The following is a 19,350-nucleotide window of genomic DNA, read 5'->3' on the forward strand; positions in this document are numbered from 1 at the left end:
ACAACATAGAGAAAAATACTAGTTTACAACTACCAAATAATAATACAATTATATATATAGTTGTGATACATTTCATTATATTAGGTTGAATTTTACTCTAAATTACATTATTTCTTACTTCATTTTTTAATCCTTATAAACTTTTCTAAGAACAAAATAGTATAAATAAAGAGAACAAGAAAGTGGTCAGTAATCTCACAATCCACATGATCCCAACTGTCATAAAAAAAGCAAATATCAGTTTTTAAAACATACGTACAAATATAAGAACAGAAAAGCTACTGTAGTCAAGATGCATCAAGCACCAAAAGAATGCACATACTTCAACATACACTCATTATTCTCATGATATTAATTTATAGATACTTGCCTTCGAACTAAATCTTGTTTTAGAAGAGCTGCTTGTTGTTCAACTCCAAATGGCTGTGACATGGGCTATAAATGATACAGAAATAAAACTCGTCATGATAACTGCAAAATGCAAGCTAAAGATAAAATATGCTGCTATTTTAGAAAACATGATTGCTGCATTTCATGTTTTGGCTACCATGCAAACCAGATAGGATGTCTATATTATTGAATGTCTATATGTCTATATTAATCCTATTATTGATGTTACCACCAAAGATAAAGAAAAATAAAATATAGCAGTACTCTTATTCATCAAGACTTTTATTTTAAAAGATAGCATTATTTTATGCATTTTTAGTGTTATTTTTCAATGGAGAACACTACTATTCAGCTTCCAGTCCTGCTTGTAAAACTACTACAGAAGAGTTGCTGACATTCCACAAGAAGATAAATCAACAAATCAAGTTTCACTGTACTGTGTAGTCTCTCTCTGTCTCTCTGTCTCTCATCTCTTTTCACTAAACATCACCAACTCTTCCACTGAGGCACAAGTATCCAGCAGCTGCAACACTAACGTCTAGGAGAAAAGTTGAAACCTGCTAAGAAAGCATATACCAATCCTCTTGGAAAATAATTTTAAACATTTATCTAATCCATTCTATGCAATGCCACTGGTGACAGCACAGAGTGATTTTAAAACGCAAATCTACCAAAACATATCATTTCCCTACCCATTTAAACACTCTATGATGGCTTCTAATCTCCTGTAAGGTTAAGCTCCTTAGGATGGCAAATAAAGTCCCCAATGAACTGGTCTCTGCCTGATTCTCCAGGCTAATTTCTCTGCTTAAAGCCACATTGAATTGTAGCTCCGCTGAACAGTTGGATTCTTCCAAATACTGTGACTCTTCTTATGTCCTCCATTTCCCAGGACTATTTCAACTCCTTCTCAATCTTGCCCATCTAGCAAATGTCTGGACAGAACTCCTACATACAAGAGGCCTCTATTACAGTGGGTTTCAGAAACAAAACAAAACAAACAAAAAAAACAGCAAAATGGCCTTGGAGATGCTGTAAAAAACATATACCTTAGGTCATATCTTGGTTTCTAAATACCACTCATTCTGCTAAAAAGGATGGCGGTTCCTTGGAGAAATGGCTGATTCTAGCACTGGGGCAGGAAAAGCTCAAGATGAACCTGGAATATCTTGTTATGCCAGAAAGTTAAAAAGTGTTCAAAAGTTGATGGGAAGGACCACACTCCCCTTTGTCTAGTTTATGGATGGATGAGTAGAAAAATAGGGGAAGGAAACAAACAAACAAACAGACAAAGGTACCCAGTGTTCTTTTTTACTTCAATTGCTCTTTTTTACTTTAATTATTATTCTTGTTATTTTTGTGTGTGTGCTAATGAAGGTGTCAGGGATTGATTTAGGTGATGAATGTACAACTACGTAATGGTACTGTGAACAATCGAATGTACGATTTGTTTTGTATGACTGCATGGTATGTGAATATATCTCAATAAAATGAAGATTAAAAAATAAAAAAATAAAAAAATAAAAAGTTGATGGGGAGCAGATGAGTAATAAAATAAAGACAAAAAATATATAAATAATGGGGGGGATGGGGGTATGGGATGTTTTGGCTGTTCTTTTTTATTTTTATTTTCTTTCTTTTGGAGTAATGAAAATGTTCTAAAATTGATTTTGGCAATGAATGCACAACTATATGATGATACTGTGAGCCAGTGATTGCATACTTTGGATGGATTATATGGTGTGTGAATATATCTCAATGAAGTTGCATTAAAAAATGAATACAGAAAAAAAAGTTGATGGGCACATATCAAAAGCACAAAGGAGCCAGCTTGAAGTGGCTCCCACTGCTCAAGTCTGGGACAATTTGGGTATCAAAATAAATAATGATAGTAACAAAATATAATCAATTGAATAAAATAAGAATCCTTGAATTCATAGTGATATAAATAAATAAATGGGGAAGGAAAAGTTCTTAGCTACAGTACAAAGCCAACTAACAAATACATGGCAGAATGATAGTTAGAAAATCATCAATGGAGGCTAACACCAGTGGGTGAAAGTTGGATGAGGAACAGGACATTTACATAGTTTCAAAGTATCTCCTCACACATTACTTATTAATTACAAAGGGGAAAATGGTAACTTTACACAGGAGGAACTTGGCAGGTACCACCTTAACCAAGTAATCAAAGTTAACATGTCCAATATTGGGACAAACTGACAGCATATACTTGCCTCCTAATATAATGCACTAATAAGAATGCAACATCACCTACATGGCATTCTGGCCAAAAGTGCATAACCTGAATCTGAAGGAGAGGAAACTTCAGACAAACTCAAATTGAAGGACATTCTATAAAATAACTAGCCTTTATTCTTCAAAAATACCAAAGTCATGAAAGACAAAGAAAGGCTGAGGAAATATACCAGATTAAAGAAGATGAAAGAGACAGGACAATTAAAGTCAATATATGATCTTCAATTAGATCCTGGATCAAGGAGGAAAATTTCCATAAATGATATTATTTTGACAATTGGTGAAATTTTAATATGGACAATAGGTCAGATAATAGTGTTATATTCATGTTAAATTCCTTGAACTTGGTAATTGAATTGTGGTTATTTAAGAAAATTCCTTGTTCTTATACTGAAATATTTAGGGGTAAACAGAATTTCTACAAATAGCTCCCCTATACTTCAAAGTGTATATACTACAATGTGTATTGTAGACAAATAGATCCATCCTCCACTACTGCCTTTTATCATGTCCCTCTTTTTCATACATGTTTAATGTCTGACTCCAAAGACTCTGATTCATCTTTGCATTCTCAGTGCCTCTTAGTACATAGTCAGCTTCCAACAAATCTTTCAAGGTAGAAAGAAATAGGAAAAGAAAGGTGACATAGGAAGAAAGTCTGTGCCATGAAAATGTTCATAATCAAATATTACCAATTCTGGTTATCAATCCTAAGGAAATAATCCAAACAAAGGGAAAAAAAACCATAGCATAATGCTTGTTTCATAGTAAATGTTCAATAAATGGTAGTTATTTCTATGTGCTTATTGTAGTATAATACATAATAAAAACTGGCAGCAAGTTAGCTATCTAGGAAGAGAAGATGAGTTAAGGTAAATATGGATACTTATTGCACTATCAAGGAGCCAGTAAAAACTGGAATTGGGAAGGCTGAGTAAAGGCAGGGAAAAATACTTAACAATGAATGTAAAGAGTGAAATGTAAAACTCTATGTGAATCCACTTCTAGGTATATACCCAAAAGAACTGAAAGCAGTGACTCAAACAGATATTTATACACTGATGTTCCTTGCAGCATTATTCACAATAGCCAGAAAATAGAAACAACCCAAGTGTCCATCGACAGATGAATGGATAAACAAAATGTGGTATATACCCACAATGGACAATTATTCAGCCATAAAAAGGAATGAAGTTCTGATGCATGATTCAACATGGATGAATCTTGAAAACATTTTGCTAAGTAAAATAAGCCAGACATAAAAGGACAAATATTGTAGATTCCAATTATATGAAATATGTAGAATAAACAAATTCATAGAGACAGAAAGTAGATTAGAGGTTACCAGGGGCTGGGGGAAGGGGGAGTACTTTCTTAATGGGTACAGAGTTTCTGTTTTGGATGATGAAAAAATTTTGGTAATGGATGATGTTGATAGCATAGTAGCATAACATACATGTAAATGTATTTAATGCCATTGAGTTGCATGCTTAGAAATGGTTAAAGTAACAAACTTTATGTTATACATACATTATCACAAAAAATTCAAACTGTATGTATAATTACAACCATTTATGCATATGAAAAAAACATGAAATATTATAACAAATATTATAATTATTGCCATGTTAGGGAAATAGCATTCTAGGTGATTTTTCCCATTTTTATTTTTTGCAATGTTATTACATACATTTTATAATTAAAACTTTCAAAGGATACCAAATACTAAATATAAAGAAAAATGGGTACTTTCATAAACAACTGGTGAGACTGTAAACTGGCTAGACTTTTCTAAAGGGCAACTTGGCAATATATATAAAGTCTAAAAAACACCGAGCAATTCCATCTCTAGAAGTTTATTCTAAGGAAATAATTAAGAACGTTTACAAAGGTTTAGCTACAAGAATGTCCCTCATAAGATGGTATACAGTTGCAAACAGAACAAAAATTAGACATCTGTCTGATAGAAAATTAATGAAATAATGGTATACCTATACTGAAGGATACAGCCCTTTAAAAATGTGCTAAAACATATAAGGTAATCTCATAAGTGAAAAAAATGTTATATAAGTATGTATCATATGATTACACTAAAATTACATGTGTGTATGTGCATACAAAATGCTCTGGAAGAACACACACCAAGGTTTTAAACAAACTTACCTATATCCATCTTGCTTTGGGAATAAGAATAAATAAACTCAATTTTGTACAAACAAACTTATCTGCTCTCAAGTTTGGTAATCTCAGGGCAGGTCCCCATTATTTCAATGTACAACATTATAGCAGTTTTAGACAAAAGTAAAAATTAAACATTTCATTAAATTTGAAAGACATCTGTAAAACTGGTCTAGCACTTATTTGTAAATATTAGTTTTGAAACTCTTAGAAATATTATGACAAAACTTAATTAGAAGCTATCAGATAAAAAAAAGCCATGATTCTGAGGACTAAAGTAGCATTAATAATTATAACTGGTTATAAAATATAATTCCAGATTGCTGACATACTAACCAAGCCTCCAGATTTTTGCATCAAGTAACCATGTTACTACTCCATCTTCCTGGGACTCAACATAATTCTTTTAAAGTTTCTTGAATACAAATATTTAAGTTGGATACATTCTCTTGAATCTTATGTGTGCAAAAAAAAAAAAACTATTTGCTAAAGTATTCAGTCTTAATGTTTAAATAGTGATTATGTTAAAGAGATACTTATCTAATCTATAATTAGAAGCTAGACTAATTTATCCAGGAAAAATTATCAGTATGGGTTGACTAGGTTGGGAGAGAAGAGGAGCACTGGGAAATGGTAAATTGTGCTCATCTTTCCCCACTTTCAAATCCAAATGAAAGACAGGCACCAATAACTTCTCCTGCGAAACTTTGATAACTAGATGGAAAGGAACTTGCTAGCAAAGTCCAATGGAACTAAAGCACCTCTGGACACCTCTTGCAGAATGTGCACAAGGCCAAAATGAAAAACAAAAGTAGGCCTGGGTGTCCCTGAGCCACACCATTCCCTCCTTTCTATCTTGGCACTTAAAACAAAACAATGTCTCAAATTCTTTTCCAGATCTTTCTCCCCCATGATTCTGTGAACTCTTTGAAGAAAGAGACCATATCTGTAAGATTCATCGCAACATTCTCAATGCCTAACCAGGAATGGCTGTTCAATAAGTAGTACAGGAATAACTGTTCAATAAATATCTTCCTTTCAAGAAATACCTTTCATTATTATAATGTTCTCATTTTATTATTGTTTTTGTTTTTATTAACAGTAACAACAACTATTTATTGAGCATTTATTAAGTTCCAGGTACTGTGCTAAGTATTTTATCTACATTATTTAACTAAATTCAACCCTTACAATGACATTAAGCAGTAGGTATTATCTTCATTTAACATTGAGTAAACCGGGGTTATTAATGATGGAAGCAAAATTGAGTGAGTGAATAAATGAATGAATGGAAAAATGATTCCACAGAGTGCTGAAGAACAAAGACTTCTTATTCACACCATATCCACAACACTCTATTGGTTGCCTAGCCTTCCTTTTTCTTTACTTGCTCCAACACCAATCAGTGGTTCTCCTCCCTGGTTGTACATTATAATCATCAAAGAAGAAAAGGAGGGGAAGAGGGAAGGAAGGAAAAAGGACAGGAAAGAAGAGGGGAAGGAGGGGAGGGGAGGGGAGTGAAAGAAACCAAGCAGAAGTTTCATTAATTATAAAGCAGAGAACTGGACTGAGGGAAAAAAAAATCTTCCTGGGGTTCACTCCAGGGTATACTCAGGAATAACCTCATGAAAGAGAACCCGTCTGAATGGAAACATATACTTCATACTTCTCCCTTATTATCTTCCCCCAATTAAGTGGCTAAGGGTCACTCCAACCAGCAAATTGATCAGGCTCTGATCTTGTCTCAACCCTCTAAGTTTTCTCCAACTCTCTGGAGTGACCAATAAACACTGTTTTAAAAAACTGGCAGCAGAGAGAATGCATATTGGAGATGAAAAGGAAGGGACTGGTTGTGACAGTTGGCATTCAGGGAGGTAGAATCCCTATATATAAAGTCAAATCAGCAAGGATGCAGACAAGAATTTTGGTACCCATGCATGTTGGATATTGTAGTGATTAATGTATCTGATTATTTCAGAGCATGATAAAACTCATTATGGGGGGTAAAAGAAAATCACACCTCAGAACAGAAGAACCACAATATACCAATGCCTAATAAGATACAGAAATTGGACTGGTCGCTGTGTATATCCACCTGCTCTCAAACTGTAGATCTGTAAAAGGATTTAATCATCACTCAAGAGCCAAAGAAAATCTATATGAGGTCAGAGAGTTGGGCAGGAAATCTGGATCCTGTAGGGCCTTGCACGCCATTAAGAATGGTGTTGTGGCTTTTACTATGAGTAAGATCGGCAATTGGAGGTTTTGAGTAGAGTCAAGATATGATCTGACTTGCATTTTAAGAGCATCATAATGAGAGAAAGGCTATAAAGGAGCAAAGGCAGAATCAAGAAGAACCAGGAATCTACTATAATTATTCAGCTGAGAGACAGAGTAGACCAGCATGACAGTGGTGAGAAGTCAGATTGGAGCTATATTTTAAAGAAAAAGCCAAAAGATTTGCTAATGGATTGAAGTGGGATATGAGAGAAAGAGACAAATAAAATGTGACCACAAGATACATGGCAAAAAAACAAAAGCAAAAAAAATTTCTCTTAGAACATGAAGTCCAAAGCAAAGTGAGCTGGAGGATTGAATGGAGATAGATAGATAGATAGATAGATAGATAGATAGATAGATGATACACACATATGTATGCATATATGTGTATATATATACACACACGCACATATGTGTAAAATCATATATGTATATCATATGTACATACACAAACACATCTTAGTTTTTCCACTGAGAATCCTAAAAACAATGATTCCCAAGTAGCAACAAGCACACCCTGTGCCCAGATTTTGATTTCTGAATTATATTCCCCACTAAAGGAACCTGGGCTTCATGGAGAAATGGTTGATTCCAGGGCTGAGGCAGGGAAAAGTGCAACATGATCCTGGAACATCTTCCTGTGCCAGAATGTAGGAAATGCTCATGCATGATGGGAACATGTCAAAAGGACACAAGAGCCACCCTGAATGGGCCCCAACTAACCAAATCTGGGATACTTTAAAAATAAAAATAAGTAATGATAGTATTAGATTACAACCTATTAAGGAAAATAAGGATCCATGAGTCCATACCAAAATAAATAAGTAAATAAATGAGAGATAAAAGCCAACTATAAATGTAAGAATGATGGAGTTAGAAAATCATCAACGGATACTAAAACTAGTGGATGGAAGTTTGATAAGGAATGGGATATTTACATAGTCTCAAGATATCTCCCCAGAAGGGAAAAATGGCAACTTCACAGTTGAGAAGGCTGACAGGCCCCACTTTAACCAAGTAATAAAAGTTAACAGAGATGAGATCTAAGATGGCAGCATAGACAGGAGTGGTAGCTAGTTAGTCACCCTAGAACAACTAATAGACAACCAGGAACAACTAGTAAATAATCCGGAATAACTGCAGGGGTAAAAACCTGACTGTCCCCTCATCATACACCAACCTGAATTGGGAGGAATGCCTGAGATTGCAGCATAAAATCTGTAAGTAAAAACTGCGGATCCAAGCCGGGAGCCCTTTCTGCCCACAGCCCAAGCTGCAAAGCAGCCTCGTGGTGCTAGAGAGAAGCTCTCTCCCAACAAGCGAATATACCTCAGCTGAGCTCCAACTGGGGTGTTAATTAACAAATGTGGACTGCTCGCTATGTGCTACGAATCCCAACAAGCAGACAGAGGCTTTGGGTGATGACTGACCTTGGAGAGTTGGAGGGTGGACATGGACTAGCCCTGAAGGGGGTTTTCTGTCTATGTTTTGGCTAAGTGTAGAAAGCTTCAGCCCTTTTCAGTTCCCAGTGCTCTGACCCAGACAAGGGTGGAGACAGCACAGGCAGAGTCTATTCAAATGCTAGTGACCTCTCCCTAGGGGGGTTATCTTTCCTAAGTGGAAATGGGTGGGGCCCAGCTCTACTACCTGCCTTCCATTCAGAACCAGACCCCAGAGCCTGGAGGAAAACAGCCACGGGCCACACCTCCTTACACAAGTCTGGAGTTACAGGCTGACAGGCACCACCTGCTGGAAAGAAAAGTACAATGATCTGAGGCCTCACAGGGTGTACCAATTTTCTAAGACACACCCTCAGGGAAACCGGACATGAATAGTTCTTCCTTCTGGGACCTGAGCCCGTTCTGGTCTGGGAAAACCTGATTGGGGTAACCAAGGAAACCATGCCCAGACAATAGAAAACTACAACCTACACTAAGAAAAACGAAGTTATGGCCCAATCAAAGGAACAAACTTACACTCAACTGAAATACAGGAATTGAAACAACTAATAATAAGTCAATTCAAAAAGCTCAGGAAAGATATGGCAAAAGAGAGGAACTGTATAATGAAAACACTGGGCATACTTAAGGTAGAAGCTGAAAGTTCGAAAAACCAACTGGCAGAATCTATGGAAATGAAAGGCACAAAGCAAGAGATGAAAGACACAATTGAAACATACAACAGTAGATCTCAAGAGGCAGAAGAAAACACTCAGGAACTGGAGAACACAGCACCTGGAAGCCTACACACAAAAGAACAGATACAGAAAAGAATGAAAAAATACAAACAACGTCTCTGGGAACTTTAGGACAAAAGGAAAAGCAAGAGGCAAGATGGCGGATTGGTGAGGTGTATGTTTTAGTTACTCCTCCAGGAAAGTAGGTAGAAAGCCAGGAACTGCGTGGACTGGACACCGCAGAGCAATTTGACTTTGGGCATACTTCATACAACACCCATGAACACGTCGAACTGCTGAGATCAGCGAAAGGTGTAAGTTTTTGCGGCCAGGGGACCCGCGCCCCTCCCTGCCAGGCTCAGTCCCATGGGAGGAGGGGCCATCAGCACTGGGAAGGAGAAGGGAGAACTGCAGTGGCAGCTCTTATCGGAAACTCATTCTACTGATCCAAACTCCAATCATAGACTGAGACCAGACACCAGAGAATCTGAGAGCAGCCAGCCCAGCAGAGAGGAGATAGGCGTAGCAAAAAACAGCAAGACAAACTCAAAAATAAAAGCGGAGGCTTTTTGGAGTTCTGGTGAACATAGAAAGGGGAAGGGCAGAGCTCAGGCCCTGAGGCTCATTTGCAAATCCCGAAGAAAAACTGATCTCTCTGCCCCCTGGACTTTTCCTTAATGGCCCTAATTGCTTTGTCTCTTAGCATTTCAATAACCCATTAGATCTGCAAGGAGGGCCCTTTTTTTAATCTTTTTTTTCTTTTTCTAAAACAATTACTCTAAGAAGCCCAATACAGAAAGCCTCAAAGACTTGCAATTTGGGCAGGTCAAGACAAGAGCAGAACTAAGAGAGCTCTGAGACAAAAGGCAATAATCCAGTGGCTGAGAAAATTCACAGCCTAGCTGTCAAATTTTGTTTTCTTTGTTGTTGTTTCTCTCTCTCTCTCTCTCTCTCTCTCTCTCTCTCTCTCTCTCTTCTTTTTCTTTTGTCTCTCTGCCTTCTTTGACTCTTCCTCCTTCTTTCGGGAAGAAATGGAGATGTCCTTATACAGATAGTGGCGATGGTTCTGAATACATAAATTCGTGACTATACAGGGAACCAAAGATTGTTTATGTAGGACGGAATGTATGGTGTGTGAACAAAACCATCTTAAAAGAAATGGGTTGATGAAGAAACCCTGAGGGCACTATATTGAGTGAAATAAGACAGACACATAAAGGCAAATATTGCAGGGTCTCACTGATATGAACTAATTATAATATGTAAACTCATAGACATGAAATATAAGTTACCAGGATATAGAATGAGACTAAAGAATGGGGAGCAGTAGTGTAGTATGAGAAGAATGTTCAACTAGGGTGAACTTAAACATTTGGAAATGGACAGGGGTGATGGTAGCATGTTGTGAGAATAACCAGCAGTGCAGAAAGGTGTGTAAAGGTGGTGGAAAGGGTAAGCACAGAGTCACGTATGTTACCAGAAGGAAAGTTGGAGGTTAGATGGGAATGTATAAAACAGTGAATCTTGTGGTGGACAATGTCCATGATTAACTATACAAATATTAGAAATCTCTCTCATAAACTAGAAGAAATGTATGACCCTATAACTAGAAGTTAATAATAGAGAGGCATATAGGAAAAAAATATATACCTATTGCAAACTATATACTACAGTTAGGATTTTAACATTCTTTCATCAACAATAACAAATGTACTATACCAAAACTATGAATCAATAATGGAGGGGGGTGGGGCTAGGAGTATGGGAAGATTTGAGTTTCCTTTTTTTGCCTTTATTTCTTTTCTGGAGTAATGGAAATAGTCTAAAAATTGAAAAAAAATGAATTGTGTTGATGGATGCATAGATCTATGATGGTACCATGGGCAACTGATTGTGCACTTTGGATCTTTGGATAGTTGTATGGTATGTGAACAATCTCAATAAAATATATATATATATTTTTAAAAAAAGTTAAAAGAGCCAATATTGGGACAAGTTCACATCACATGATACACATGATATCACCTGCATGATATTCCTGTCAAAAATGTGTAATCAGAATCTAATTTTGAGGACATTTACAGAAACACAAATTGAGGGACATTCTACAAAGAAACTGGCCTCTGCTTTTCAACATTGTCAAGAAAAAGGAAAGGCTGAAGAAATGTTCAAGATTAAATCAGACATGTTGGCCCCCTCTCTCTCTAGCTAAGCCACCTTGGCAGGTGAAATCACTGCCCTCCCCCCTACGTGGGATCTGACATCCAGGGGAGTAAATCTCCCTGGCAATGTGGAATATGACTCCCAGGGAGGAATCTAGACCCAGCATCGTGGGAAGGAGAACATCTTTTTGAACAAAAGCAGGATGTGAAAGGAAATGAAATAAGCTTCAATGGCAGAGAGATTCCAAAAGGGGCTGAGAAGTCACTCTGGTGGGCACTCTTATGCACAATATAGACAACCCTTTTTAGGTTCTAATGAATTGGAATCGCTAGCAGTAAATACCTGAAACTATCAAACTACAACCCAGAACCCTTGAATCTTGAAGAGGATTGTATAACAATATAGCTTATGAGGGGTGACAATGTGATTGGGAAAGCCATATGGACCATACTCACCTTTGTCTAGAATATGGATGGACGAGTAGAAAAATGGGGGCAAAAAAAAAAAAAGCACCCAGTGTTCTTTTTTACATTAATGGTTCTTTTTCACTTTAATTTTTATTCTTATTATTTTTGTGTGTGTGGTAATAAAAATGTTCAAAAATTAATTTTGGTGATGAATGCACAACTATATAATGGTACTGTGAACAATAGAATGTATGCTTTGTATGACTGCATGGTCTGTGAATATATCTCAATAAAATTGAATTTAAAAAGAAGATTAAATCAGACAAAAGAAAAAGATAAACCCAATAAAAAGACCTGCATAGGCATGTCACAAAAGAAGATATCTCAATCTCCAATAATTATATGAAAGGATGCTCAACACCATTACTTATCAGGAATGCAAGTTAAAATCATAATACATGAATCCATGACACTTAACACATTACAACAGTTAAAATTTAAATGACCAAAAATATTAAGTGCTAGCAAAGATATGGAGCACCTGGAACTCTCAGCCATTGCTGTTGGGAATGTATTTTGGTAAAACTGATTTGGAAAACTGTCTGACATTATCTAGTATGGCTAACTATACCCCTTGTTTATGACACAGGAATCTCTCTCCTAGATACATACACAAGACAAATACAACCACCAAAAAACATATAGAAAAGTTAATAGAACCTTTATTCATAAGATCCAAAAATAAGAACCAATCCTAATAAAGTACATTGACAAGAATGGATAAATGAATTGTGGTATGTTCATAGAATGGAATAACTTGGAGCAATAAAAAAGAAACAAACAACTGATATTGCAACAATGTGAATGAATCTCAGGAAACCTTCAAGAGGCTGGAAATGTATTATATCTTCATTTGAGTGATGGATTCATGGAGGTATACAAAGGTGAAAACCCATCTAGCTGTACATTTAAGATTAGGGCACTTTTATTTATGCATACCTTATATACTAGAATAAAAAGATAATATTTTAAAAGCAGGTATAATCCAACAATGGGAAAATAAATACTAAAAATGATACATGTGTACATGTATGCATAAAAAATGGAAATCCTGTTTCTGAGAGGTGGGATAATAGGTAATCTTCTTCATACTTCCCTGTATTTAAAAAAATTATGAATGAGAAGAAAGGTCATTTTTAAAAAGCTATTTTCATTTGAAGAAATAAAAGATCCATACCAAGACTTACAGATGATGTACACCAAGTTTTTCACTTACAAGAATAAAGAATGCTACCTGTAAGCACTTTGGAGGAAAAAAGAACCAAAAATTAGACTGGCTTTAGACTTCTATTCTGCAACATTAATCAGAAGACGACAACAGAACAAAATATAGGGATGGGAAAAAGGGGTTGTAAACCACATTTTTTAAATACCCAGTTGTGTTGGCTTGAATCTGTTATGTACCCCCATAAAAAACCATGTTCTTTAATGCAATCTTGTGGGGACAGACCTATTGTGGGTGGGATCTTTTGATTAGGTTGTTTCCATGGAGATGTGACTCACACAACTGTGGGTGAGACCTTCTGATTCGATTATTTCCATGCAGGTGTGAACCCACCCATTCAAGGTGGGTCTCGATTAGTTTGCTGGAGTCACTAAGAGAGCTCAGGGACTGACACAGACCCAGATGCTTGGAGATGCAGACAGAAAGACATCTGGAGATGCTAAGCTAAGAGATGAAGCCAACAGTTTGCCGAGATAAGCTAAGAGTAGACCCACAGATGCTTAGAAGGAAATGCCCTGGAAGAACAAGCAAGGATGCCCAGGAGCTGAGAGAGAGAAGTTCAAAGAGACAGAAGCCCAGAGACATTTTGGAGAAAGCCATTTTTGAAACCAGAACCCGGGAGCAAAGGACCGGCAGATGCCAGCCACAGCTTTCCCAGTTGACAGAGGTGTTCCAGATCCCATCGGCCTTTCTTCAGTGAAGGTATCCTCTTCTTGACACCTTAGTTTGGACACTTTTATGGTCTTAGAAGTGTAAATTTGTAACCCAATAAATCCCCTTTAAAAAAGCCAATCCATTTCTGGTATATTGCATAAAGACAACTTTAGCAAACCGGAACACCAGTCAAGCCATCTTTCATGTGTCAATATAAAAGGTCAGTTTTTCAGAATTTAGAAAGGTAATTCAATAAACATACCATAAATTATGTAACAAGTCCAGAGGTGTCTGGGGCAGTACCTTGTTATCAAATATTAATATTTCTGCAGTTTAAACTTACAAATGATAACACTAAATGGTACAAATAAAATTATAGGGAGATATAGAGTGGGACCCACTGGCCATGGTTCTGAAGCCTAGGGGCTCTGAGAGAGAAAAGCATTATCTAAATGCCCTGAGGTGAAATGAACAGTAGAACCTATAGCCAAAAGAATCAGCAAAAGCAGTAAGAAAAAAAAAAGACAGAGAAAAGCTTAATCCCAGGAATGACCAATTTAAAGCACAACAGTTAAGATAGTGTCCCCAAACATTAGTATTTGAGTTTCCCATAATTATACCTGAAGAAATTAATTTCTGCCTCTTTTGGTTTACCATGAAAATGTTTATTTTTACCTCTACTATATTGATAACCATAATTCCAGAAAACTGTAATTTCCAGGAAAACAGGGACAGTGCCTTATTTCCAAGATCTAGCAAAGTAACACTGTTGGAAGGATGAATGAATGGATGGACAAACAAAACAAAACAAAACAAAACAAATAGTGGGTATTTATGTGTTCCAATGAAATATTATTTATGAAAACAAATGTTGGATCTAAGATGGCGGCATAGAGAGGAGTGGAACCTAGTTAGTCCCCCTGGAACAACTAATAAACAACCAGGAACAACTAGTAAATAATCCAGAATAACTGTGGGGGGACAAATGTGACTGTCCATTCACAATACACCAACCTGAATTGGGAGGAATGCCTGAGATCGCAGCATAAAATCTGTAAGTAAAAACTGTGGACCCAAGACAGGAGTCCCCTCCCCACACCGGCCCAAGCTGCAAAGCCTTGTGGTGCTAGAGAGCAACTCACTCCAAGCAAGTGAACACAGCTCAGCTGAGCTCCAACTGGGGTTTTAATTAACAAATGTGGACTGCTCTATATAAGCTACAAATCCCCAACAAGCAGACGGAGGCTTTGGGTGAAGACTGACCTTGGAGAGCCAGAGGGTGACCGCGGACTGGCCCTGAAGGGGTCTTTCTGTCCCTGTTTCGGCTCAGTGGAGAAAGCCTCAGCCATTTTCAGTTCCCAGCACTCTGACCCAGACAAGGGTGGAGATAGGACAGGTGGAGAGTGAGAGTATTAAAATGCTAATGACCTCTCCCTAGGGGTTCTGTCTTCCCTGGGAGGAAGGAAGTGGGGCCCGGCTCTACTACCTGCCTTCCATTCAGAATGAGACCCCAGAGCCTAGGGGAAAACATCCACAAGCCACACCTGCTTACACCAATCTGGAGTTACAGGCTGCCAGGCGCCACCTACTAGGCAGAAAAGCACAGTGACCTGAGGCCTCACAGGGTGTACCAATTTTCTAAGACACACCCTCAGGGAAACCGGATACTGAATAGTTCTTCCTTCTGGGACCTGAGCTTGTTCTGGTCTGGGAAAACCTGATTGGGGTAACCAAGGAAACCATGCCCAGACAACAGAAAACTACAACCTACACTTAATAAAAACGAAGTTATAGCCCAATCAGAGGAACAAACTTACACTTCAACTGAGATACAGGAATTGAAACAACCAATAATAAGTCAATTCAAAAAGTTCAGGAAAGATAAGGCAAAAGAGATGAACTGTATAATAAAAACACTGGGCATACATAAGGTAGAAATTGAAAGTTCAAAAAACCAACTGGCAGAATCTATGGAGATGAAGGGCACAACACAAGAGATGAAAGACACAATGGAAACATACAACAGCAGATCTCAAGAGGCAGAAGAAAACACTCAGGAACTGTAGAACAAGGCACCTGAAAACCTACAAACAAAAGAACAGAGAAAAGAATGGAAAAATACGAGCAATGTCTCCAGGAACTTAAGGAGAAGACAAAATGCAGCAATGTACATGTCATTCGTGTCCCAGAAGGAGAAGAGAAGGGAAAAGGGGCAGAGGCAATAATAGAGGAAATAATCAATGAAAATTTCCCATCTCTTATGAAAGACAGAAAATTACGGATCCAAGAAGTGTAGCGTACCTCAAACAGAATAGATCTGAATAGGCCTATGCCAAGACACTTAATAATCAGATTACCAAACATCAAAGATAAAAAGAGAATCCGGAAAGCAGCAAGAGAAAACCAATCCATCACATACAAAGGAAGCTTGATAAGACTATCTGCGGATTTCTCAATAGAATCCATGGAGGAAAGAAGGAAGTGGTGTGATATAATTAAGATAATGAAAGAGAAAAACCACCAACCAAGAATCCTATATCCAGCAAAACTGTCCTTCAAATATGAGGGAGAGCTTAAAATATTCTCTGACAAACAGACAATGACAGAGTTTGTGAACAAGATACCTGCGCTACAGGAAACACTAAAGGAAGCACTGCAGACAGAAAGGAAAAGACAGGAGTGAGAGGCTTGGAAAACAATTTTGGGAGATAGTAGCACAGCAATGTAAGTACACTGAACAAAGAGGACTGTGAGTATGGTTGAAAGAGGAAGGTTGGGACCATGTAGGACACCAGAACAAAAGACGAAGGATAAAGACTGGGACTGTGTAACTCAGGGAAACCTAGGGTGCTCAACAATTGTAATAAAAGGTACAAATATGTTTTTACATGAGGTAGAACAAATGAATATCAACATTGCAAGGTGTTAAAAATAGGGTGGGATTGGGGGGAAACACAATCAATGCAAATTAGAGACTATAATTAACAGAAACATTGTATTATGCTTCCTTTAATATAACAAAGGCAATATACCAAAGATAAAATGCAATGGGGGGGGGTGGGGAATAGGGGAAGGGCATGGGACTCCTGGCACTGGTGATGTTGTCTGACTTTTTATTCTACTTTAGGTTAATGTATCTTTCCTTTTGTTGCTGTCTAGCTGTCATGTTTTTTTCTCCCTTTCTCTTTTCTTTTTCTTTTGTCTCTCTGCCTTCTTTGACTCTTTCTCCTTCTTTCTGGAAGAAATGGAGACGTCCTTATATAGCTAGTGACGATGGTGCTAAATACAGAAATACATGACTATACAGGGAACCAACGATTGTTTACTTAGGACGGAATGTATGGTGTGTGAACAAAACCATCTTAGAAGAAATGGGTTGATGAAGAAAGCTTGAGGGCACTATATTGAGTGAAATAAGACAGACACATAAAGGCAAATATTGCAGGGTCTCACTGATATGAACTAATTATAATATGTAAACTCATAGACATGAAATATAAGTTACCAGGATATAGAATGAGACTAAAGAATGGGGAGCAGTTCTCATTATAAGCAGAATGTTAAGTTCAACTAGTGTGAACTTAAATGTTTGGAAATGGACAGGGGTGATGGTAACATGTTGTGAGAATAATTAACAGTGCTGAAAAGTGGTGGAAAGGGTAAGCTCAGAGTCATGTATGTCACCAGAAGGAAAGCTGGAGGTTAAAAGATGGGAATGTATAAAACAGTCAATCTTGTGGTGGACAATGTCCGTGATTAACTATTCAAATATTAGAAATCTCTCACAAACTAGAACAAATGTATGACACTATAACTAGAAGTTAATAATAGAGAGACATATAGGAAAAAATATATATACTTATTGCAAGCTATATACTACAGTTAATAGTATTTTAACATTCTGTCATCAACAGTAACAAATGTACTATACCAAAACTATGAATCAATAATGGAGGGGGGGGGGTTAGGCGTATTGGAGGATTTGAGTTTCATTTTTTGTCTTTATTTCTTTTCTGGAGTAATGAAAATGTTCTAAAAATTGAAAAAAAAATTAATTGTGGTGATGGATGCACAGCTGTATGATGGCACCATGGGCAACTTATTGTACACTTTGGATCTTTGGATAGTTGCATGTTATGTGAACAATCTCAATAAAAAAATTTTTTTTAAATGTCATGCAATATGGGACCAAGGGGCTGTAGTATAGCAACCATTGCTGTACATCATCATCACAGAATATTACTACAATATCAGTGCCCAAATAGTGGTTTAGGAACCACAAAGGGTTCATGAAAGTTTTCCAAGAGTCCTCATATATTTAAAAGCAATATTCTTCGAAGACGGGTTAAAATGAAGAATCTGAGGAACTGTGCAAGACCCCTTGTGCCTGTTTGAGTATATTATGTCCCCCAGAAAACTCATATTCTTTAATGGAATCTTGTGGGGGCAGCTTTATTAGTCTTTTGATTAGGGTGGAAAGTTCTGACTGAGTGTTTCCATGGAGATGTGACTCACCCAACTTTGGGTGATACTTTTGATTAGATTATTTCCATGGAGGTAAGTGTGACCCAGCCCATTCAGGGTTGGTCTTGGTTAGTTCACTGGAGTATTGAAGACAGAAGCTAAGAGCTGACACAGACTCAGACACTTACAGATGCTTGAAGATGCCCAGAGATGAAGACAGAAAGGCGTTTGGAGATGCTAAGTTAAGAGATTAAGCCCAGAGTTTGCCCCAGAGGAGCTAAGAGATTACTACCAGATGCTTACAGAGAAACACCCTGGGAGAAAGAAGCAAGGACACACAAGAGCTCAGAGAGAGAAGCTAAGAGAGACAGAAGCTGAGAGACATTTTGGAGAAAACCATTTTGAAACACAACCTAGGAGCAAAGGACGAGCAGACACCAGCCACATGCCTTCCCACCTGACAGAGGTGTTCTGGATGCCATTGGCCTTTCTTCAGTGAAGGTATCCTCTTGTTGATACCTTAGTTTGGACACTTTTATGACCGTAGAACTATAAATTTGTAACCAAATAAACCCCCTTTATAAAAGCCAATCCATTTCTGATATTTTGCATAACAGCAGCATTAGCAAACTGGAACAGTGCTAAAACATTCAATAAAGAATAGTTAATTATAAAAGATATGATTGCTACTACAAACAGCCTTGCTATGTGTCATGGGGCTTTGTCAACAAAGATTAAACACCTTGTTTAAGAAAGCCCATACCAGCTACCAATGCTTATCTATCAGACCTTCGTTTAAAATATAAGGCAACAACACAAAGAAATGACAAGGCAGGGCTTCTGGTTGACCAACAAGTCAGGGTAAGACGTTCCATGTTTCCATTCCTCCACAGAATCCTTGAACAACAAGCAAAAACTAAAAGAGCCATTTTCCTAAAATCTCCAGAAAACAGTTAAAGAGGTACAGTAATTGGGTGAGTGCCAAATCAAGAAACCACAACTTAAAAAAATGGTAGAAGATTGAGGCACCCCTGCTGGCCTCTAACTCACCACTCCCAGGCACTGTGTGGAGCTGGCCTCTGTCCCATGGTGGA

At 37.4% G+C, this 19,350-nt stretch overlaps 1 protein-coding gene across 1 annotated transcript in view; it reads right to left on the bottom strand.

Annotated features, from left to right (window-relative positions):
- LOC119522157 (serine/threonine-protein kinase WNK3-like) overlaps nt 1-19,350 on the bottom strand; it is a 185,664-nt gene that overhangs the window by 47,944 nt on the left and 118,370 nt on the right. The window contains exon 9 of the mRNA XM_037820811.1: nt 371-435. Coding sequence (XP_037676739.1) covers nt 371-435 — 65 coding nt within the window. The remainder of the gene's footprint in view (nt 1-370; nt 436-19,350) is intronic.

This window comes from Choloepus didactylus, chromosome X (assembly GCF_015220235.1).
Source record: "Choloepus didactylus isolate mChoDid1 chromosome X, mChoDid1.pri, whole genome shotgun sequence".
NCBI classification, from domain to species: domain Eukaryota; kingdom Metazoa; phylum Chordata; class Mammalia; order Pilosa; family Megalonychidae; genus Choloepus; species Choloepus didactylus.